General features: G+C 42.7%; 1 protein-coding gene and 1 long non-coding RNA gene across 4 annotated transcripts in view; one reads left to right on the top strand and one right to left on the bottom strand.

Annotated features, from left to right (window-relative positions):
- LOC116229736 (vascular endothelial growth factor receptor kdr-like) overlaps positions 1-24,970 on the top strand; it is a 122,206-nt gene that overhangs the window by 40,877 nt on the left and 56,359 nt on the right. For all 3 annotated transcript variants that reach the window (XM_090150151.1, XM_031594424.2, XM_090150150.1), the window contains exons 4-9: positions 6,178-6,305; positions 9,381-9,540; positions 10,955-11,091; positions 12,525-12,684; positions 13,302-13,419; positions 15,163-15,338. In XM_090150151.1, coding sequence (XP_090006277.1) covers positions 6,178-6,305; positions 9,381-9,540; positions 10,955-11,091; positions 12,525-12,684; positions 13,302-13,419; positions 15,163-15,338 — 879 coding nt within the window. The remainder of the gene's footprint in view (positions 1-6,177; positions 6,306-9,380; positions 9,541-10,954; positions 11,092-12,524; positions 12,685-13,301; positions 13,420-15,162; positions 15,339-24,970) is intronic.
- LOC149915994 (uncharacterized) overlaps positions 1-24,970 on the bottom strand; it is a 131,750-nt gene that overhangs the window by 103,270 nt on the left and 3,510 nt on the right. The gene's annotated exons all lie outside the window — the stretch shown is intronic.

Genomic DNA, 24,970 nt, shown 5'->3' with positions numbered 1-24,970 from the left:
TATAAAATAATATTTTTCTCTACAAATATTCCTGTTTCTAATGGCAGTCTGCAAGGGAAGAATGTACTTCATTTGACCAAAACAGAATGCTTCATGTTGACTCAGAATGGATTCTGGGGGCTTTGCAGTCACTTTTGTTTTGCCTAAAGATAAAATATTCTGCTTTCTGTTTAATCTAAGCATTCCACCACCAATTCTTTTCATTTGCCTGCCAAACTGAAAAGTCCTTTATTTTCAAAGATCCCATTTCAAAACAAGTGACTTTCTAGATGTTACCTCTGCACCTAGAAGCTTTGTTAGGCTACCAGGATGAATACAGCAAGTCAGGCAATTTTCTTGTAATGCTTTCCAAAATTCTGTGACCAAAGTGTCACTTAACTGATAACGATTATGAATGTTTTGAGTTCTTGGCCTTGAAGAAGAAAAAACTCATGGGATTTATGTGAAAAAATGAACCAAAGGACCTAAGAAGCTGATCACTCAGACTTTCCAGCTACTCTATTCTTGTAAGGTACTACTGAAGGAAGAAAAGAAATGGGGAGAGTGCATACCTTCACTATGTTTTCAGCAGGAACAAAGTGAGAAGCAAAGTGCGTGGTCTGAGGACTGGACTGAGTGATCTTTGTAGGTGCCTTTCAGCTGAAACTTGAGAGAATGTTTGGGAATTTGAAAGTTTTGAACAGTGGTTCATGACTGTCCTTAAAGGCCACTTAGTGTGTGTCATCTATGAGCTGATGGATGGTAACTGAAGGGAGAGGTGATATTATCTGCACAAGTTTAGGTGTGATACAAATATCATGAGACAATTTGTCTTCATGATGTACGAAACACGAGCAGAAATGAAAAGCACCCAACACCCTGTACAGAGTCCTGTGCACATGTCTTGGGAGGATGCTCTGAACACACAGGGGATGTAATGCTGGGAAGGAGGGATCCTGAGTGCACAGCATGCTGAGCGTAGGGGTGTAGTGCATCCCTGCAGGGCCTGGGGAGCAAGCTGTGCACTGCCCAAGTGGCTGAGTTAGAAGGACTCATCTCCAGCAGCAATTAATTGTGTTCTGGGCAGAAAGAGAATTTAAACATGAAGGGCTTTTCTGCCTGAAGGAAAGCAATGTTCTTGTAGACACTTGACCTTTGAGCTGCTCTGTGCACAGTGTGCTTGATTTTCTGCTGGCCCCCTCCCCCACTGCCCTGCCTTCCCTCGGTTTGCTGCATGTTCCCCCCAAGCTGTGCTGGGTGAGCAGCAGCACCCAACCTGGCCGCAGTTTCCTGCAAACCTCCACTGACCCGCAGGGCCGGCCAGCCAGCCTGGGGCTGGAGGAAGGGGCCTCTCCCTCTCGATAAGTCACTCACGTGCTGCAGCTCTTGTCTTTCTTCACATATAATGAGCTTTGCAGCTTGCAGTAAATTATTCTTCTTAGCTGTCCTATGGGAATTTATGGGTGTTTTCTTATGGGTAAGATTCATAGGGCATATTACCTTCCCATCTCAGGAGGAACAGATGTGCCAAGCTATTTTCATAAAGTGTTTCTTTGCTAAGAATTTTTTTCCTGGAGTTCAGTGCTGGTAAGAGCAGGGCTTCCAAGCCCTGCTTTGCAGGACAGCACCTGCATTTTCCATGACACAGCTCTCCCAGTTGTGACAGTTGAGTGCAATTGATTTCCACCATCTGGAGTCTGAGATCTTCCTTGAGGCCCAGGTTATCATTTTTAAAGGAGAGTGACCCTGTCCCTTTTGTTTCAAGAAGTTCTGTCTCTCTGAGGCTTTTTTTACAGTGAGTAAACTGCCTGCTGATTAACTGACGGTGGGGAACGTGTTTGTAAAGCTGGCAGTGACACTCCCAGTGTCCAGCAGATCATTTTTTCTGTGCCAGTCAGTCTGACCCATGTCAGAGTTTCATGAAGGATTCCATTTTTTGTCTGAGCAAACTGTAAAAGTATCAGCTAGCACTTGATTCGTTCCCTATTCAGTATTTATTCTTTGTCATTTTGTTAAGATCCCAGGCTGAGCCACTTTATATTTGCTTATCTGTTAAATGAGCAGCCCAGCTGCCTGGGAAACACTCCTGTCCAAAGCCTCTCCTGCCCAAAGCAAGAGAAGCTGGCTCGCTCCTGCTTGCATGGCCGCTGGAGCAGCTGGAATGAAGCACGAGCAAACTGCAGGATGCACAGCTCTGCTGCTCTGTGCACTGGTCCTCTTCAGGGCTCAATAGTCCCTATAACCCAGAAGCTGCTTTTTTGTTGCTGATACTTGCCAAGAGATTTTAAAGCACTATCTAGATTTTAAGTGGTAATGTGAAAGGCTGAATGTATATATTTTGCCTTTCAGTTCAGACAGTAGCTTATGCTGTGGGATAGTGTAATTCTAGCAACTGTCTAGACATATGGCAATTCAGCCATACATCAGTTCAGCCATTAAAAGTCAGTTAGGAATGAAATATAGCTTATGTGATACAGGCTGTGAATTCATGGCTTCCCTCTGAGGTGTTCTTCAGTCATTAAGCAGTGTCACGATGAGTATCTGTTCCATTTACAATTGAAATAAGTGGACTATTTTTAGTTCTGTTGTGATGCTGAAAATTTGGCAGACGTCAGTCTTGGAGGTGAGGAGAAATGATGGAGGAGAATGGGGTTAAGTAATGGTTTGTTTTTCATGGAGAGGAAATACTTTAGAGAAATTGTGTTATGTTTTGACTGAAGTGCTTCAATTATTGCATAATTCAGTGTTTTCATATGTTTTAGGATTATTTAACTCTTTTGCTTAGCTACCTTCTTTTAATTTTTTTGCTTTTTAAACAAACATTGCTGTTTGTTTTAAATAGCTGTTTTTTAAACTTTCTAACTTCCAGTTTCTAAACAAACACTGAAATTCCTTCTAAAAACAATGGCACAAATATCTTAAAATTCAGTTGAAGCAATCAGTCAAAATTTGATCCAGATTTGTGAATAGTTTAATACCAAAAGGTTCTTTTTCACAGCAAGTCTCCTCTTGGTCTATATCCTTGTCTCATCCCTTTGTCACAGGGCAAAGCAGCTGTTCTCTTTTTACCCATAAGAGGAGAAACAGATATGAATGTGCTTCCCCTAAAACTTTTTTGTATTCTCACTGTTCACTGGAAATGCAAATCTACTTTTTCAGTAATCCAAGGACGGGGTCTTCTTGGAAGTAAAAGGGCTGTCACTATTTGCATGAGCTTTAAATTTGCCTGTGAATGTATCATCACATTTGATATATTCCAAGTAGGGGTTATCTGGAGAGCAAGACCGCAGAGGCACTAAGCAGAACTAATGTTCACACACAAACATTAAACACGTGTTTGCAATGTAACTCAATATAAGAATGCATTTGACCTGTTTGGGAAACTGCAGTAGACAAACCATATTGAGCGTAAATATTTCATATTAGTTTTAGGGGTTGGAACAAGCTACAAAGCTGTAGACACCAGATCAGGTTTCTCAGCTGGAGGCTTGATTAGGTCCAATGCCTGCCTAGCCAAAAAGTTCAGATGTGTTTCCGAGATTTCCTAAATGTGGGGAGATAAGAGGTCTATTTTTCATTCTAATTAGTATCTCTCACAACATTTCTCACAGTGCCTTTCCTCCACAGTACATGTTTTTAATAGATTGATGCATTCAGAAAAAAATGAATAGCATGGAATAGAAGCTGACATGAAAAGACATTGCTGGAAATGATAGACTTCATCCCGATTTCTGGTCTTTGTCTCCAGTTTCACTGCCTCACGTTCAGATCAGAAAGTGTGGAAGCAGAGCCCTGCAGGGCCCCTGCTGGCCCCTTATCACAGCTCCCCACGCTAATCACGCAGCTCTTGTACCTGCACAGCGATCCAAGTCCTTTTGTAAAACAACTCTGTCACGTTATGACCTTTCTGATAAGCCGTGCCACCATTTGATTTCATCATGACTGAAGCACACAGTATGCACTTCATCTGCTAAGAACCCTATTTCCAATTCTCAGCTAAAATTAAGCTGTCAAAAGTACAAAAGTCAACATCCCACTATCCTGTCTCAGTCCTTACTTTTCATGCTTCATGTTTTTGTGAGAACTGTTCTGGGCTGTGGAGAGCATGAACTCCAACTCCACATCCAGTTTGTTCTTGGAGACTGATTCTAAGAGAGAGCACTCACACATCTCCATGGCATTCCTTAAGCAAGGACTGTTGTCAGTAGCAAAGAAATCAGCACTGATTTCTCCATATGAATGACCTATTTCCAGACAAGTTAACGGTCATGAGGTAACAAAGTGAATGAGATAAACCACTTCTGTTTTCCTTTGTCAGTGGAGTTGTATTTTGAAATGGACAAGCAAATCCAAACCTCACACTCTGCATTCAAACAGTAGTTTGAACAGGTCACCAATAAGCAGCACTGATTTCTAGCAGGAGATCAAAACTCCCAGAGCTGAGAGATGATGTGAAGAGGGATGTGCTGCCCAGCCAGCCTAAAAAGCCTAAAAGCCTAAAAGTCACTCACCATCAAAACTTAATTTCATGCACTTAAGTGAAATGGTGTAAACTGGCAGCTATAACATAGCTGTAGCACTTCTATGCAGTGTATTTGACCCTTGCAACATACTTGAGCACTTCACTCCTATTTAATGACAGGTAGACCAGCACAGAATACAACTGCTCCCTGCTGCCCGAAGGGTGAACACTTGTTTTAAACAGAAAATGGATTCTCCTTGATTTGAAGCAAAACACTGCCAACCAATGGGTTATTGGAAAGGAGAAATTTGGGATGCTTTTGCCATTTATTTGAACCCCTTGTCAAGAGCAGCTGGAATAGAGAACTCTCAGAAAGGAGTACTTGGAATTCTTAACATTTCAGTTACAGAGGTATTTCCTCACTAGTTAAAAATGTTAGAGAAATATTTTATCATATTTTCCTGGAGATTTAAGAACATTCTCAGTTCTTCCAACAGATGAAGGAGAGAGCTCTGATACAATAATGCAGGGACCAAAAGGACGCACAGAGGGCCTTACCCTAACACTTAGTTCAACTAAGGCTTTCTTTAATCACAGAACAGCTGCCACAACAGCCCTAGATGCAAAATGAGAGAATGCACTTAGGCAAAGGAGTAGTGGTCAGCTGGACTGGAACAGTGGAGCCAGGACAAGGCAATCACACCGATCAGACTCCTAAACACAGACTGTGGCTTTGCTTTTTGTGTTCAAGAGGCATCTGGTCAGTGAGCAGCATTTATTGAAGATGCTGCATTCCATGCAGCCAGCTCAGACCAGCGTTCTACAAAGAGGGGACACAAGGAGCCACAAGAGTGTAGCTAGATCCTCCAACTAATTAGTAATTGATTTTTTTTTCTCTATAAAAATCCCTCAATATTACATAAGGAATTAGAGAAGCATACACACACAGCAGGAGGATGCAAGGCTTGTTCAGGAATGCAGTAAGCATATAGATGTAGGTCCTAGGCCAAGGATAAGCAGGTTGAGGTTACTGTATGGCATCCATATACCCTCTTGTCGACAACATAATCCAAAGCAAAATGGCTGGTTGCCTACATTGCATGCTGTAGTCAGCTTTGGATCAGCTGAATGGCATCTGAAACTTTATACCATAGGATATCAAGTTAAAGAATTTTGTTTACAAAAATCTTGACTGCTTTATGGTCTCACATTCTTTTAATCTTCTGATGACTATCACTGCATCCGTACAATGAAAAATCAGTAAGACTCAGAAGCTTTATTAAATTAAACTACCTCTGATTCTTATTTATTTCTATGATATATGTATATCCTGTCTGATTTACTGTGGCAAATCTGTAGAAAATCCTACAGTTTCCTAAAGGTGTGACCAAGTTACTTCTGTGTTAAGCTGTACCCTTGTGGTAAAACTTAATTGCTGTGGAATTCTGATGTGCTGCAGTGTAATAGCAGCTGTGAAAGAAATTCAGAGCATCGGGAAAGAACTAACCGATGTGCCATGGAGACCTGTGGAGCCAGTTATTAACTGCATTGTTATAGGTGGGGAACGAATAGGAAAAGGATTTATTTATTTATTTTTAATATGATTGTGCTACAAACTAGCAAAATAAGGTTAAAAATAGGATATTCTAGATGTCACTGGATGTCCTGTCATGTGTAACAGTGGGCTCTGATTGGTAAAGGAACGGTTCTGCTAATTAGTGTTCTTCTCTCTGCAGATGACACAAATCCATTTGTGGAGTTTCACCCAGAGCATCCCAAAATCATCTACATTCTAAAGACTAAGAAAACAGTTGTTATCCCCTGCCAAGTTACTTCTCCAGATTTCACGCCTATACTTACCAAGGTAAGTGGCTGGTTTGGAGAAATTCAGACAATTCAGATGTCTGCACTGCCATCACAGTGGGTAAATGTGAAAAATAAAATTGATGAAGCTAGGTATGTTTCAGAAGGAAATAGAAAAGGCAGTAATCATCTGGAAGCACTGCTATCACAGTGTGTTAGTAGTGAACTGTGCATAAGGCTGTTGGTGGGATTCGGTTGAGTTTATCAAATATTCTTCACATTTCATAGTTTGATGTTCCTCCATTAAAGCTTATCGCTTTTATATCATGAACATCTCAGAACTGTTGCCCATTTCTGCTTGATTTCGGAACTTAAAAGCAAGTTTTGATCTTAGAAATAAGTGGCTACTGCTTCCTTCAGCAGCAGCCACACCTGAATGTCAAGGCTGCAGAATGGTCTGTGGAATAAAAATAGAAATTTAGGGTCCTGGGCTTCTTCAGTCAATAGGGATGTAATTGCTCAGTTAAAGAGCTTCAGAACCACTTCAGAAATATGCCTATCACAGAACAAGGAAAAGAACATGGGTCTCCTATCTCCAATCCTGCCTTTTGCCCAGTAGGTGATGTGCCTCCCCATTGCCCTGCTGCCCCTGCCGCTGCCCCTTTTCCACGGTCTGTTCTGGAAGGATTGTGAGATGTGATGCTGTGTTGCTGAAGGTGGTGTGCCAACAGGGCACACAGATACGTGATGGCTGGCAGAGGGTCTGAGGGGCTCTGCCTCTCCTGTTGGGTGTTGGGTGTCTCCTCCTGGGAGCCAGCACACAGAACATAGAGATCTGATACAGAGCTCCGGCTCCTGCAGAAACCAATGGCCAATTTCCAGCAGACGTGCACAGGGACAGCACAAGCCTTATTGCTTTAGCAGATCTCTATTTTTAAGTTTTGTCAGTAGGGATTAAAAGCGTGGGGATAAGGCTGCTCTCCATTTATAGCTTATCACTTCAGCCTGGATAACTGTTATCACCTTCTCCTTGGCTATAAAAATGAAACATCCCCATCTTATGTGAGCCTACTTCAACCAAATTCATTGCTGGAATGGAGTCACATGAGCCTAAACAGGGCCTTGGAGCTTCCTGATTTATCCCCTTATTTATAGGCAACTCGGCTCTCCTGTGTGCCAGCTAAACTCTCCCCTGGTAATTTCTTCAAACACAGTCCTTTACCCTGAGGCAAGCTGCTGGAGAAATGAAATCTCCACTGAAATCTCCCTGCTGAATTGCAGAGAAAATTGTCCCCCACAGAGTCTTTCCCTGCAATGGGGAGCAGCAGGGCACAGGGAGGGATGGGGATGCTGAGCGCTGCTCCCACAGCAATGCTCTCAGGAGCCGCGTGCCAGTTCCAGCAGCCAGAAAGTCACCTCTGGCACAACCCGTGTGGGGATCCGACGGCCCCGTGTGGAGCCGAGGCGGCGGCTTCCCGTGCACAGGGGAAGCGGGGTGGAGAGGGGCGGAGGTACGGCTGTGGGACCGAGAGGTGAGCAAGGCGAGCGGACAGATTTAGAACATCCTCTGCTTCCAAATTTAATCTCTTATAGACAGCGAACTTCAAAGGGAGGAAAGCCGCTGTGATTTCCTTCAAGCAGCACTGACGTTTTTTGTTTGGTTGTTTAAATATATATTTTTGAATATTCTGTGGAGATGTTTAATATGTGTGTAGTGTTGAAAAGGGCCTCCTGAGTAGGGTTATTTTTTTTTCCCCTTCCTCTCGCCATCAGGGAGCGGAGCTGCCAAACCATGAAATTCATCTTTATCACATATTATTATTCTTTTAGAAAACGTACTTTTCCCACCGTAAATTAAGTTCCTTATGTTACCATTATACTTTAAAATCATTGCACTCTCTGGCCTTTAAATATGTATGGGGAAAGGTACCACTCACTAATACCAAACAGATCCCGGCTAACTCTACAGATCGTCTCTGTTATTAAGAAACACATGCTAAGACACAAGACTCGAACTTTTAGTTTTGCTTAATATGATTTTAATTCTGGGCAAAAAAGCATTTTCAATCCTGTCAGATCTGTTTAGTCACTGATCTGGCTCAGCGTGCGTTTGCCACTTACAGCTTTGACCTTCATGGGTGTTAAAGCACAATTAAGCCCCAGGTCTCAGATCTCGTTCTGTAGCTTTTCCTGAATTTTCCTAATGGCTCTGCACAGCTCAATTACTTTGAAAGCATTTTCCCAAAATCCATGTTTCTTATGACTGTCAGAAAAGAACCGCTGCTCCAAAAGAAAGCCATGCCTGCCATCCCAAAGCAATGCCACCAGTATCTGCCCCAAACTCTTACTTCTGTGGTCTTTGTTCTGTGTTGAGTACTTAGTAATAAAGGACATAAAGCAATGCCATCCCAATCAACAGTGTGTTCGCAGGAGAGGTATGAGCATCAGCTCTCAAAGCCTGGAGCTGAAATTTCATCAGAAGAGCAGTGTTACTTAAACCAAATCCAATTTAAACCACACTGCTAATACAGGAATACTGTTTGTTTGGAGGCAGAAGAATAAATTGTTGTTGCATACAAAAGATGAAGAGCAACATTATGATTCTTTTTCTCAAGAATCATAGAACAATACAAATATTTAGGAATCTAGGACAACTAATGTCTATGTTACTATGTTAATCATAGAATCAGAGAATGGTATTTTGAGAAAAATGCATAGTACATACATGTAGCAGTACATAAAGCAAGATTTTGTTCCTAGGCACTTCCAAAAAGGTTACTCTGCAAAGCTGCCGTAAGACAGGAAAATTACTTCCAGTAAAGAGATGAGGGAAACCAGATTTACAATGGGTGGCACCATATCTTGCATAAGGTCTGAGAGGTTTGGGGCTACTGAATCAAGAGCCCCAGTTATGATGTCCAAGTTCTGGATTTCAAACAGTTGTACCTCAGGAAGGACTCTCCTATTTGTACATGTTGCTGTTGCCTGAGATGTGTGTGGAATGAGACCACCAACCACTCCGAAAGGTCAAATATCTCCCTGGTGCATAAAGCAGAACAGCTTTGGCTGCTTGGCTTGATGAACCTGAGGAGAAAGGGAATGTCTCAGCCATCTCCTAATGCCTGCTCTCTTTCAGTATCCTCATCTTGAAAAGCTAGTCTTCAAGAAGATGGTGTGGGACCCAAAAAGAGGATTTGTCATCCCCTCTCATTCTTTTACTTATTCTGGAGTACTCGCATGCACTGCAAACATCACTGGAAATGTGTTCTCATCCTATTACCTCATACACAAACTGGGTGAGTGATTGCTGTGCGCCAAGGAATGACCATAATATTTCTGCTTCATTGCTAATCCCCTGGCTATTATTTATTGGCTAGCCCTAGGAATATTTGATATATCTAATTGTTACGTATCTGTAGCACATCCAAACTGCAACACTTAAAGCAAACTAATTCTTCCCCTTGTTTTCCTATTCAATAGAACTTGCCTGATCCACTCAAATTGCCAGGTGTTGAGGTGGTACAGAACAGGAGCATTTTATTCAAACCTCACCGAGGCCTCGTTTGCTTGGATAGAGCAGTATTTACACTAAAACAAATGCCAGTTTAGAATAAACCAAACATTAGATTTCTTTTTGCTTCTGGTCATTAGACACACAAGATGATGGTATAAAAAACCTCATTAACATATTCATATATTTGCTTTTTTATGCTGTTTCTCATGGTGATTTACTCTGTCTTTCCCCTTGTATTTACAGTTGACCTTCAGCTCAGAATTTATATCCAAATTTGCAGCTACCAATCATTACATTTTGGAATGCTGGAGATTAATTAAAATCCACTTCTAATTTATTTTTCCTTTCTTTTCAATGTATTCTCTTTCTTTCTTTGTACATTGTATTTTTCACAAGGAGAGATTGTGACTTCATTCCCATTAGATTATAGCATCCTTCTATGCAATTAGCACTCAGCTTTAAATAACAATGAATTTGTGTGGCAGCCAAATAAAGATCCTGTAAATCTCTCTTACTATTTTTCTTCCATTGCTGGAATAGTAATTATTTATTACTAAAATTATGAATGCAAAGCTAGAAAAAAAAAGCCATGAGGACATCCTTATCTAGCCCCAAAGCACACCTGCAAGACCTTTCTCTGTAATGTATTGCTGTTCAGTGGTCAGAACTGTATCTACTATGCTGCACCACAGACTAAGAGGCATGGCCTTGAAGCAGGCTTCTTCAGAGCTGATGCATTTAAGACATCAGTAAATACAAAAGACTGAGATCTGGTGGTCCCATTCAAAAAGGAGAGGTAACTGGCCATCAGTGGGAAGGAGAAATGAAAATGCTGAGTTACTTCTGAGTCTTTTTTTCTTAGGAAAGAAGAAAAGAAGTACAGGAATAGTATCAGAATATCTTGGCTTTGAGGGCTGGAACCAAACATGGCAAATGCAAGAAAAATCATTCATAAATGAGCATGCCCACATCTGACCACTTTGATCAGCTGAGGTTCAGGCGTTTATACAACTGACCTAGCTTTTCCATTGTGTGGGTGTTTTCAAAAGTTTCCGTAGAAACTGCAGAAGAAGATAAAGTGCTTTATAAAGTGAAAGGAGCAGATGCTGGAGGGGCATTCAGAGTGTGGTTACTATCTTAAATGTCATTTATGCATACAGTGCTGTGTGGTGATACTTTTGCTCTTTTCCTTTCAGAGGGCAGAGCACAGAACCTGGCTCTGAAAGCAACTCCCAAAAAACTGCTGGTTGGAGAAACTCTCTATTTGGAATGCAACGCAGAAACCTTCACCAACGGGCGCATTGAATTCATATGGACGTGTCCTAAGGGGAGAGTGAGTTGATGAGAATTCAGGATTCTGCTCTGATGCAGTCTCCTACCCAAAAGAAAGATGTTCATGGTGCTGAGCACACTGACTACTAGCTGTTCTGAAATACAGCCAACCATTTCTATGCCTACAACTGATTGTATTTTTAGTTTGAATGAATCTAAAATGCATCTACTATCTTGAGCCTGTAAATTAAACTGCAAATCTCATGCTAAATATATGCTTGCAAGAAAAGCCAGGAGAAGATCTTTCCTCTTGGAACAATTTCTGTCGCATTACTTGTGGCCTCTTCCCAGCTCACAACTTATGTCTCAAGGGCAGTCATGAAGGGTGCAAGCTGTCAATCTGCTCACCCATCTTGGCACTTATTAAGTAGGGGAAAATGAAACAAAAGCCATTTGTATCTGCTCAGACCTCACTGAATAATTAAATTTAAATTCTGAAAGTGAGTTCTTGAGCTTTCTATGGAATGCAGTACAGAAATGCTGAATTTGATGTAGAGCCACATGACACTTTGATGTACTGAAACCTTCCAGTTCTTCTAAGGAAAACCAGAAGAAGGGGTATTTTCCAGATCAGTTCATTTATTCAATATAGTACTCGTGGTTCTATTTGATGTTCAGAATTAAAATGATTGCTTTCTATTTTAATTCCGCAAAATATACATTTCAAAGGAGCATCTAAGCCTCTTGGAACAGTGTAAAATGTGTCCCCTAAAATTTGATTATTTTTGGACTTATTTTGTTTACTTAACAAAAGAATGTTTGATTTTGTTCCTCTGAAGAAACTACAGAAAAAATAGTTTATGAAGTTCAAGCGTCTAAATTCCAGTGTTACTGAATTCTGTTTCTTGAAACCCACATGATGGAAGAGAGTTACTTCTTTATGAAACCTCCTTAGATTTCTAACATTATAAATGCAAAATTTCTTGACCAAATATATGGGATCAAAAATCCAATCAGAATAATAAAATGCTTTCTCAAATTCTTCAGGAATTTGCATTGGCATTTGGCTATCATAATATATCTGTTATTCTTCTGGAAAGTAGGCTTTCTTTCTAAGACAAGAAAACTGACAGTGACCCTGAAAAAGGCACAGCAGTGACCCTACAGAAGATGATGGCAGTTTTGCAGTGAGATCCCTGGGATGTGGGCCATGAGCAGGGATGATCTTTGCAATGTCCCATTACTTACCTGCACGCCCAGGTTTCAGCAGAGACGTGCCATAGTTCCACTGCTTCTTTCTCATTAGACTTGATAACAAGAGCTCACACAAGAGCTCTTCCTGCTGTTTTGCCTTTTATAATATTTATTTCCGTGATGGGGAAATACGATAATTTTGATATGAATCACTGCTTGTCTTAACTGGCAGACTTTGTAAGGGTAAACAAAGCAATCCAATTATGCCACTTTTTGACCTCTTTTTTTGCGGACTTCCAGCACCCTTACCCCAGGAGAACAATGGACCAGAGTGAACCCGTGTATAAGGTTGGCAGCAGCCTGACAATTGAAAATGTCACCATGGAAGATGGAGGCCTATACATATGCAAAACATTCAATGTAACAAGGCTGGAAGCTAATGTCACTGTTACGGTGTACGGTAAGTTCTGTAGCTAAACTATAACACCCAAGAACCAAGACTATACTTTTAGTGCAATCAAGTTACACAAAAAGAATAATGCCACATTACTAGATCTGCTGATACCTAAATGTCGTTAGGAAGAATGACAACTAGTTAAAACAGCCATTAATAATCTGTAATAATTCTATGAGAGAGTCAGCATCCAGAACGATGTTTTCAAAAAAACATCACAGAGCTCAGGACTGCTATATCTGAGGTATGGATGAACTGGGACTGAGCTACTTAGAAAAGGCAGCTCTGAGAGTGGTTGCTGATGCCCTGGAAAATCTGTTGGGCTGGCATTCACAGGGACAGCATACCCCAGCACTTAGACGTATGCTGCACCAAGGGCATAGCAGCTACTAATTCTCTCCATTAAATAAAAAGACCTTCATATGCAGATATAATTCACTCACTGTGCCAGAGCTGTGCAGCCAAACTGCTCTACCAGGCTGGCATTCCATTTGGTTGTTTCCAGCTTCTGCACATCTGCAGCTGCAAAACTTCAAGGATAGGCAGAGCACTGTGCAAAGATATGAGCACTGCACTGTGGCAAATCTGTCATTCCTTGTCTTTCTCTTTGTTTCTCTTTCAAGACAAACCTTTCCTTGAGGTGTCGCACAAGAAAGGGCTTTACTATGAGATTACATCAGGACACAAGTCACTGAAACTGGCTGCAAAGGTGGATGCCTTTCCTCGCCCAACTGTTACCTGGTGAGTACCTGGAGCAAAAGCAGACATGGCCTTGCTGAGGCTCCTGTCTGGAGCAGATTTTCACTGTTGCTTCGTTGACAGTAGGTATAAGTTGGGAGCACTCACAACCATGGCCTCACAGCTCACCCAAGGAGTTGTTTCTCCTTTCTGTGCTGCTGTGTGCTCTGTGGAGGTGACAAGCCGTACCTCTTTCCTATGCTGTTTTTCCCCTTTAGTCATGCAAACAAAAAGGTTCCTACAGAAAAAATAGAGGTTTTGTTTACACTGGACACAGAACTGTTTGGAACAGTAGAAATCTAAGGGGGAAGGGCTGCCAGTTTATTAGCTTTAGTGGTGGCTAGTCTGCAAGGATGCAGGGCACAGCAGAAAGCTGCAGGACACACTGTTAACATGAAAAAATATTTCTCTTTTTATCTTTTAAATAATTTACTCCAATTGGGTCCCACCAGCAGTGCCAATAACTCCTCCTAAGCACTGTAGAGGCTCCACCTGGACTGTGATGGATTAGGTGAAAAGCAGCCCAACACATCAGTGAGTGCAGGAGACATTCATTTCTCTCATTGCCCGTAAATCACTTGTCTTCAGCCCTGCCACTTTCTCTATGCTTCATTTCATAGGACTCTTTCCCAGCCCCACCTCACTCACCATGAGTAGTTCTGCCTGTCTCAGCTGAGCAGGAGGCTTGGCAACACTCCCCAGTGCCTTTCCCTGGCCAGCTGAGTGCTGCTCGGGATGGCCTGGCAGCCTGCAAAAGGTGTTGCTCAGGGATGGATTTGCTGGATTTTCCTATCAGCAAACTCACAAGAAATTATCCGATATCAGTCAAATCACTGACCTCTGCATGCCAAGAGCTATTTTTAATTGCCCGTGGTTTTTAGGAGACAGAAAACTTCCTGGGAGTTAGAGAGGGAGCACCCCCTTTCCTCTGCCAGGCTTTGTTCCCAGGGCCCAGCATGCAGCAGCTCTGTGGCAGCTGGGACCACCAGAGCCTCCTTCCCTACATGCAGCAGATGTTGACATTGGAGGCCTTTCAGCACAGTTTGAATGACTGCAGAGGAGGCTTTCAGCATGCTCAGACAGCAGGACACGTACCCCAGCTTCTCCTTCCACCAAGTCTGAAGCTCTGTGTGTGGCAAAGTCTGCCCTACTTCATATTCATAACCCAACTGCGGGTTAGCAGCGAGCAGGAGAAGGTCGTGGAGCCTCGCCCAACCCAGTGTTAGCGATGGTTCAGGGCTGCAAATTCCTCACTGACCAGCCTGCTGACTCTAAATCTCCCTAACACAGACTAGCTTTTTCATAAATAGTAAAGGATCATTCATACATGCTGAAAAATAGTTATGATTAATTAATATCTTGTTTTAAAACTGTTTGATGATACAAATCTTGGCTAACCCATCACTTATTGCACTTAGTATTGCACATGTAAGCTGATGTTTGCAGTCCACAACAATTTGAGGGCACCTCCATTTGCATTTCTGATAATAGTTGAGCGTACAAGAAGTACTGATAACTCAGATTCATTTAAATATCTTTTTCCTGTAGCACTGCAGATGCTACTCAATCTTAGTGTGAAAGAGCATGGGAATAGAAGCCCAATTCAAGCAGGGGTTCCTGTTCTGTCACCAGTGCAGTTTCTGAAGGATGACCCTTTAACCACTCTAATTTGGGTACCAGTCAGGCTTTCTGAGGGTTAACAGCCACGTGTGCACATGATGAGCCTTGCTGGGACTTTCACAACAGGTATAAAGATGGCAAGCTGATCAAGGATAACCAAACTTGCTACGAGCCAGACCCAGCGAAGTACAGGCTGGGCATAAGAGATGTGAGACCAAAACATGCTGGGAACTACACCATTGTCTTGAGCAATGCAAAATACGGCCTGTACAAGAACCTCACCATGCAGCTGGTAGTGACAGGTAAGAACTTGATGTTTGTAATGATACTGCTGTGTTTTTTTTTATGTGATGCTGTTCTTTCAGTCAATAGAAAGGAGGAACAAGTCCCACGTTTACCTGCAATGAGCTCATGCAACACTTATTTAGGAAACACTGATGATCCATTTCACACCAACCCATACTGAATAGATACAATAGAATGGAGATCTGCAGTGAGGAGTTAGGCTGAAACCACATCATCTAAAACAACTTTCCACCAAGCTACTGAACCTTAGAAGTAGACTGCAGCATCTTTTTGTTGGGACGGTCTGCAGACGGACACGGAAATGGCTTGAAAGTGAACAGCCTTTCAATAGGAGTTTGGGAAGATATCTAGGAGCAAGGTCTGGAGCCGGGGGCACAGTTTCCCAAGAGAAGTGGTGGAAGTTTTATCCCTTGAGATTAAGTACTAGCTTGGGCAAAGCACTGGGGAACATCCTGTTGGGACAGGAAGAGTCCCAAATGTGCTGGCGGAAGGAACCAGATGAACTGTTCTGTCTTTCATGTCTCTCCATCATCCTGCTACAGAAATACTGCCTAAGTCTGTATTTCGTATTTTTGTGTTGTCATTTATCTGCTGGGAGCATTTGAGGGATAGGCCCATTTTCAAGAGGATCCAAAGAAAACGGAGTGCAGTGGGGCTGGTTTACTTGTCAGAGAAGGAATATAGACATTGGAATCACATGTATTGATCTCACTCACTGGGATCATGGAAGACAGAGCTCATTGTCTCTTTGCACATCTGCTGCCTCTTTTAATACAGTGAATTTGGGAACAGAGACAGAATCATGAGGCCCAGCAGGAGTTCAGCATGTTAACTCTGTTTTGTTCTGTATTTCCTGAGGTTTGCTCAGGCAGTGAGATAGGTAAAGTGGTTGATGGAGGTTTGTTTTCTTTTCTGTGGTGAATTTTTCTCTCTTTCTCCTCTTGACACCTAAAAATATTCTCAATTGTCCTGTCTTGAATTACTTATGTGCTGTTGCACTATGTAACTTCCAGCATTTGTTTTTTTCTCATTTCACCTTTCACAAAGGAATAATGCATAACAAATGAAGAACTTGTTACTTGGGCACACTTGGTCTACTCAGAATGCTAAGAGCTTACTCCAACTTAAACAACCATTAAACTAATGTGTGAGATAGCACTGTAGAGAGCTGGGAACATACTCATGGTCAGCTGCTGTAGCTCAATGATGGGCAAGAATGTGTTAAACTGTGGCCATTTATTCCCTCGGGGTTGTTTATCTGTACAATGGTTTTGCTGTCTTGTTAGAGAACAGAAACATTCAAAGGAAGAGAAAATTAAGAATGATAATAAATTATCTTGTCAAGGTAAATATTAGCGTTTGCGTGCGAAAGAGAATGTTTAGTCAAAGAGCAGCCATTCCACAAATAGGCATATCACAAACAAACAGATCTTGTTTGTAGGAGCAAGATGCTATTTCAGGATTAAACCATCCATGCTATTAAGTACAGTACAAGCCTTTCATCTCTCTTGTATGTACAGGCATGTGTTGTTCTGGCTCTCACACAGTGCTTGCCTAGCATGGTGCTCATTGTCAGCCTTTATTTCAGATCAGCCCAATAAAGACTTCAATCAGGAATAATTATTTCATTGCAAAACACCCTTTCTTAAGAGTATGCAAAGGCCAGCAGCTGCAGGACTGTTACTCACCAGCAAAGGTACTGCTTGCTGAAGCACAGGAAAAATGAACAGCAGGTGCTTCTTTCCTGGCTTAAAAAAAAATAAAAATAAAAATCCCTGAAGTGGGACACAAAATGGGAAATATCTGCCAAAGAAAGCCACTGTTTTTAAGCAAATCGCTGCAAACAAGGAGGTATTTACCCAGACTGTAGATAGGAGTGACTCAAAACTAGGAAAGCTCTCTTCCTTGCCAGGCTCTTCCCTCTGCAGCACTAACCCAGCAAGCTGGATCTGAAGCATGCGACCCAAGGATGGGGTCATTTAGCCCCCATCCTTGGGAAGAGATCAAAAAAGGAAAATTTTGTTCTTGAAACTTATCCGACTGCAGAAAAATGCTTTTTTTCTCATGCTTTCAGCTAGGGAAAATGGATTGCTTCTTTTTCAGATTTGGGCATAATTTGCTTTATATTCAAAAAACAACCTGAATGCAGATTTAAATTTTTCTCTCAACTCCTAAACAAATAACCTGACACTTAACTGATGTCCTGGTATCACACCTGAACAGATCCAATTGTTTGGAGCTTCAGCAGAAGGAGGCCAAAATGCTTTGCAGATATTTTATGTGGGATTACTTTGCCCACCACTGAAACAGAACCGCCTCTGAGCTGAGAGGGGTGATTAATGTCTCTGCTTAGAACCAGCAATCTGCAATTACTGAAGTTAGAATTTGAACACTGGTATTAACAGACTTCATGGAAAAATCTTCTTGGGTTTGCAGGTCAACACGCTGGTAGAAGCATCAGTTTTGCATTATGTCTAAGAGGTGCTGCCTGCAGCAGCCCAGCACCTGCCAAGCCTCATGCCAACTACATGCACATCAAGCAGCTTCCTCTTACTGAGGAGTAGCATTTCTTTTTTGAGTAACAGTCCCCAAAAGGCAGGGCAAGTCTTTTAAATTTCAGAGCTGCATCTGAGAAAGAAAGTGCATTCTGAACTGTATCATTTAAATAGGCTTTGGAATGTGAAGATAAATGCCATTTGTCTCTTCCTGCGAATAGAAGAAATTATAAGCAAGCATACAGCCCCCTCTCCTGTGAGTCTTTTCAAAATAATACATCATTAATTCCCCTGAGCAGCGCAGATAGGGTAAGTGGCAGGCAATGTGCTGTGACAAACCCATCTCTGTCAGTTTGAACTAGGTGTAGAGGAAGTTTAAAGTTAATAGTGTTGTGAAATGTTATCTACAAACAAAGTATAAATAGCACTAGAACTCATCAAATTCCATCATATTAATTTTGCAGTGCATTTTATTCTGTAATAACAGCAGCAGAAAAGAATCCCTTAAGAAGTATGAGAAAATAAGTGATATGCTTGAGCCCTACAGGACAGCAGCTTATATGCAGTGTATCTCCTGACCTGCTGGAAGACCTGCACTGCTGCAAGCTTTCTTCAGAACTATCTTCCATACACTTAACTGGTAGCCAGCACAGCACTTCTGGCATAAAGTACTGTACTTGTAAGGTATTTGCTTCATAATAATGAGTGCAAAAAGTAGGAGCTATTTCCTGACAAAGGTTGATATAGCCATAAAACTGATGAGTATCTGCAGGGAGCAGAGGTATTCATTGTCTCAGCTCTACAGAGACAAGAAGCAAAAGGGCAAGTAAGGCCCCGAGCTGCTGGCTGGGGCTGGTAGCAGTGCTGGCCCCAGCAGTACGCAGGAAGCAGGCACACCAATCCGTGCAGTTGCTGTCTGGCCCAGAGCAGAATAGCACTGCTATGCAAAAAATGTCTCTTTAAGAAGTGGCTTAGCTGTGCCTCTGGTCACCCATGCTCCCAGTGCAGCTGGAATTTCATCTTGCAGGAGCACATATCTCCCCTGTGGAGTCCTGTTGGCTCATTGTAGGACTCAAGTCCCCGGGAGGCAGCTGACTGCATTTTCAAAACTCTCCTTCTTTACATATTTACACATCAAACACTGTCCAAGAAGCGGCAGGTTGCTGTGTTTTTGTTTTGTTTGATTAAATTCTTATTGAGAAAAGCTTCAAGAAAATAATGTCCTAAAGAATTTGGAGGAAAGGGAGCATGAAGAAGGAACAATCCTAGCAAACAGCTGGTGGCTGCACATCTGAGCCAGCCAAGGAGGAGAAACGTGGGAGAAAAGAGTTATTGCAGGCTGAAGTACAAAGCCGTTTCAGAACAAAACATAAACAAAAAATCCCCAAATCTATTTATGGGGAAGCAGGCTGCATTTCATTCTCACCCTGCTCAAGTCATCTGCATGTATCAGAGTTCTTGCTGAGCCCTTTATGGGGCAGTCAGCATGCTCTGACCATCATGCTGGGAGTGAAGGTTGTATAGGAGCATAAGTTAATTCGAAAAAAAATGGGATGAATAACCTCCTTCACCACTTTTCCTTTCTCCTTTGTCCCAAAGTTTCTCTTCTGTGCTCTGTCAAGACTCTTCCAGCAAATATTGCTTTGGGTTCCTGCTGCTCTAGTCAATTGAAATTACATTCCCTTGAAGAGTCTTGATCCTCAAAGCTCTTGCATTGTATCTCTAAGAAGGGCAGTGCAAAGTGCTAGCAATAGCTCTACCAAAAGCAGTAGTTACTCACAGCCTCCTTGCAAATTCCCTCTCTCCTGGGCATGGACCAAACTAGGAGACCCTGAGCATCCAGAATTCATGTGTGCATTGCCATGTGCTCCCCATTATGTTGCTGAGATGGCTGTACCTCAATTTCTGTTACTAAGAAGAATTAGCTCCAGAGCGTTAATGATGCATGTGTTGCCCTACTCTGTAGTCAGGCCAGCTCTTCATATTTGGTTTAAAATCAAAGGCAAAGGGAGTTCTGTGCTTGACCTACTTTGGCTTGCAAGGGATGAGTTGACATCAAAGGAGTCCCCAGTGATCTCCACAGAAGTTAATAAATACATGGTGATCATGGGAACAATACTCTGTCACTTTAACCAGATCCAGACTAGTCTGAAGAGAGAGACAGCCCTCAGGATGAGGTTAATTAATACTGGGCTGTGCCAGGTCAGAGCAAAGGAGCTCTTGGAGGGATGGAGCTCATCTAAGGGCAGCAGAGGGGAGTCACACATGGTCCTCAGTGCATTTTTTCTGGGAAAAAAGGGCCACAGAAATCTTTGTGCTGGACATCAGATGTGACAAATGGGAATTTCTTTGCATTATACTGCAAATAGGTGAAAGGATTGAGCCAGATGGGAGAAGCAGGGCTGCACAGAACCTTCACCTTGCTTGCATTCTTCAGTATTCTGCCAGGACTGGCTTTCCATTGTATGTTACATCCAGCTCCAGTGTTGCTCCTTGGAGGATAACCCATTCAGGAAAAGCCAAAATAGAAAATTTGATTTTCCATCTCCTGGGCCAGCCAAGTAAACTTAGAAACCTGCGAATAAAACACAGCCTGTCTCCAACTAGCTGTAATTTCAGTGTGTTTCTCCTTGGGCCCATTCCTTTGCTTTCCTCCTGTGTGCTGCCAGGTCTGGCTGTAGGCAGTGACAGGGAGAAAGCAAGTATGAAGTGCTGTGCTATCACACGGTGCTCCAGTCCGTCCTTCAGGTCTCGTTTAACAGGCACAGGCAACAGAGAAACACCTGACTTTTTCTGGGAGATACATGAAAGAAAAGAAAAAACGTGGAACACAAACTGACTGCATCGGGCCATTCTTGCACAGTTATTAGCAAATGATGAAGAGCTTTCTCACAGACATCGCACAATCCCTGCACACATGCAGTCCTGCAGCCCAGCCTGCCCTCAGCCTCTGCATGTTCCCACAAGAGGCCCTGGTAAAAAAAGGCTGATGCACCTTCTTCTTTTTGTTAGGAGTGGCCAGTCCAATTTCAGGGAGAGGCAGGTGGGGGCCTACTGCAATTCGCTTGAAAAATCAGAGACATTCAGCTCACACCTTTGCAGCAGCAATCTCCTTCTGACAGCCCTTGAGATCCAGAGTTGGGGGAAGCTGGGAAGTGGCAGCATTTGTTTCCATACTCTCAGCCAAGCCTGCAGGTATATTAAGTGGGGCTTTTCTCCTTTGAAAAGCAGGCAAAGGAGGCACAGAGAAAAATCCTAGAAAGCTGCCAGCTCTGTTAAAAATTAAGCAGCTCACTGCTACGCATTTGCTTTTGAACTCTGTTTAGCCAATAAGATTGAGAGACAGACAAGAAAAAACTTTCTTTTTTTTCCCTGAAGCACTGAAGGAGAAAGGTGAGGGTGATAGATCTGGGAAAGGTGATACAGGACTGAAAAAGAGACAGCCCTCTTCCTCCAAGGTGCAGAAAGGCACATCTAAAAGTGACATTACAAGGTTAGAAAAAATACAAACCAAACTGCAATCATTTTAACCACAGCATTCCCGATAGGGTAGTCCAGGAGCCCTGTGAGTCTTCTTAAAATGTGCTCATCCAGGATCCAGCTGGATGGCTTCTGTGCCATTTGCTTCCACCCTGCTGGCACTCCCAGCCTGCAGCAGTGGAGCAGCAGCCAGCGTGCAGCCAGCAGTGTGCTGCAGGGCGGGCTGAGCCCAGGGCTGTTGCTGCAGTGGAACCCACGGAGGGTCTTGGGCTGCACACCTCATCCTGGCGCTGGTTGTGTGTAGCTCTGCACAGAGCAAAACAGCCAATAGAATGAAACAGTCACCCAGAAGGTAACGCTGGGGTCATATACAACGGAACAGAAGTCATTTTAAGTAATTTAATTCAAATAATTTTTCTTTCTTTCAACAAAAAAGAAGAAGAAATGCAATGATCACTTGTAAGCTGAACACAGATGAAGTGTTTTTACTCAGGGGAAATTTCATCCTCTTTTCCCCATATCATTTGACCAGTGTAAGCATGTGTTAATGACCTTCCTATCTGCATTACAAGTATTCACCTGGCTCAGCTTGCAGAGCTTCTATTTCCATTAAGTACCACAGAAAAATAGATGAAATATTCTGAAGTGCAAATTATTTTTGCTTTTGGGAAACAGAAAAGGCAAACTGAAATCAAATGGACACAGAATAGTTTTAATGAAGCCCCGTAGTCCAGCAAAGTACAGCAGGTTCAGGTAAAATGCTTCACTGGACCACTTTGTGATATTTTAAAGATTGTTCAATATGAAAGCATTTTTGAAACTCAGTTTAGATGGTAGTGGGGAGGGTGTGTAAACAGCATTTCTGTTCAGGTCACTGGAAGTAAAGCAAAATACAGTGAATGTTTCTATGTGCTGGCCTCTATATTTGGATGCTCCTCTGGGTGACAAGTATGCAACTCCATAATAACGTCTGCCATGCACTGAGAGATAAAAGAATCTCTTGCCTAAGGAGTAATGCCAAGGGGTCAGTGTCCCTGTCTTGTCCTAATGTTACAGACTAAACATTACACAAGAAAGTAAGATGAGATTTGCATAATACTGATCAGTTTGAAATTTACAGTAAGCAGAATTGCTTTTTGATTGCATTTCACAGTGCAGTAGCAGCAAAGTCATTAGTTATTCGGGTCAGCTCTCACACCAGCAATTGCACCTCTGCAGAGAAGGCTGGGGATACAATCACACTTTCAGCCGAGAGATGAAAACCCAGTTATTTTTGATACATTTAAAGCCATCTGAACATTGCACATTGCAAAAGCAGCCAGAGAGGAGAAAGCTTTTAAGGTTTGTTTGGCTTCTGCTTGAGAAAACTCAGTCTGAGGAGGGCAGCGGACAAGGGATGGGAGGCAGAGGTTGGAAACAGGCAGTCAAATCTCTGGGGAGGGGTGGAAACAAGAAGTGGGAGAGCAAGAGGTGCTTCAGGTCAGCAAGGAAGTGTGTAGTGATGTCCTGCAGCTCAGCACTGCTGCAGGATTGCTTGGGGCAGGAACACACGGGGAAGAGTTTGGAGAGCCCATGAAGAGCCAGGAGGGTTGCACTGTGCCCAGGGGAGCAGGCAGAGAGCACTGCAGGGCGCAGCACAGGGGCTGCTGCTGTGTCACTCTGCTGTTGTGATGCTCTCAGACTCCAACAGGGTGGGTTTTTTTGCATGCTTAAGGATAGCTATATGCATGCAAATGTGGCTGCGTTATTTAGGTGCTTAATTTAAGGTGCAACCAGAAATAGACTTGGATTCTGGCAGTGCTTATGATTGGATTCCGACCCCAAGCCTCCCCCCACACCTGTACACAAGCAGAGATGCACAGAGGTGCATAACCCACCACGCTGCTTTGTAAGCAGATGTGAAAGAGAAAGCAAAGCACACGTGGAAGAGGGAGAGAGCTATCTGAGAAGTATACCACTAGGTGTACATTAAGTAATCACTGGCATTAGGTTAAAAATTCCTCAGCTTCCAAGTGCAGAGCTGTTAGGGAGGCAAGGTTATCACAGCTGTCCACTGAGCCAACCATCTGGTTACAGTCTGTGCAAATCTAAAAGGCCAGCACCTAGCAGAGAAGACAGCGAGCCTTACGGGTCCAAGGCTTTCCATTACTGATGGGGACACTTTCTGCAGGTAGGATCTGGTCCAGCAGTGAGCAAAAGGAATGGAAACGCTTCGACTGTCCTCAGGGGCACAGTGGTAGGATGGCAAGCACATGGCCAGCACAGTGTGAGGAGCTTCACAGAGTTTTCAGCCCAGTCAGTGTCCTCCAGCACATTTCACACCACAAACCTGAGGCATGTGGGAGCCAATGCCAGCATCCCTAACAGCACAAAGAACTGCTTCCAAAACTGGGGTAACACCACAGCAAGGGTCACTCCAAGGGTGACACCCACCTCCACTGCACCCTGTGCAGGGAGAAATAGAGAGAAGCTTACAAAAACCACTTCTGTTTCTGAAAGACGTGCCCAGATTTAGCTACCCCACGCTAACCACGTTGTAATGCACTGCAAGAGAAATGATGGGGAGGCACTTCTAGCCAGCTCCTCAAGATTTAAGAAAATAATTGCCCAAACCTCATAGATACTAATTATTTCAATTGATGAATCATTTTGACTCATTCTAGGTTTCAGGTAATATTTAATAGTGCCATGCAGTGAAGTAATTGTGGAATTAGGAATTCATTTGTCACTCACGTATGTTCTTATTTTAATTAGATCAAGTTAAAACTATTATTTCTTTTTTAGAAGGATAATTTAAATGACATTCAACTTACTCATCATTTCACCAAGAATAATCTCCTAACATTCAAAGACTGTAATCAAACTTACTTTGTTCCCGATGCTCTTTCAGACAAAAACAAACACCAGACGTACTGTCCCTCTCCCCAGGTGTGTAGAGCTTTGTTCTTTCAGCTCAAAAACACAACACTTGAGTAACCGTCTGCACTGAACTTGGGTCTCTATTTCGGAGTGAAAATTATGCTTCTGAGTTCAGTCCAAACATGCAAAACAAAGGATTTGAGACTGAAAAGAAAAATGTATGAGACCATGAAGAATGCGCTTCTGTCTGCAGGGAATTTTGCAAAATTATTTTCATGATCAGAAATAATTTGGTGGTGGGAAATGAGACAGCAGTTACAAGGAAATTCAACATTTGTGCCAAAAGTCTGCCATGAATGGTCCGTACACCCACAGATCTCCATGCTCTTGGTCTGCAAGACATTGCAAACCCAGAAGCTGCTCCTGCTTCCCTATGAGGATGTGCAGGAAAGATCTCAGGCACAGGCTGAGGAGCTGCTCCATCTGCCCCCTGCTTCCTCTTCTCTGTCCCGAACAGCCAGCGCTGTCCCTAAGGAGAGGAGTGGGCTTCAAAGCCTGGCAGAGCTGCATCTGCAGGCAGACCAAAGGGAAGCAAAAGGCAAAGTAGAATGCAACAGCAAAACCAAACAAAGCCCTGTCATTTGTGGTTTTAAGTGAAACATTAATTGGGATCTAAGGAAGGTCCTTTAAAGTAGCTAAGGTTTTACTGTGGAGTTAGGATATAGCTGAAGCAGGTGAAGTCAATTCCTTTCATTGGGTGAGAAGGAAACCTGATGTATTTCTGGCAACGCTGA

The sequence above is a fragment of the Phasianus colchicus genome, chromosome 14 (genome assembly GCF_987193195.1).
Source record: "Phasianus colchicus chromosome 14, bPhaCol1.hap1.1, whole genome shotgun sequence".
Taxonomy (NCBI): Eukaryota; Metazoa; Chordata; class Aves; order Galliformes; family Phasianidae; genus Phasianus; species Phasianus colchicus.
Note: the sequence above shows the minus strand (reverse complement) of the source record. Positions and strands in the feature narration are given on the sequence as shown.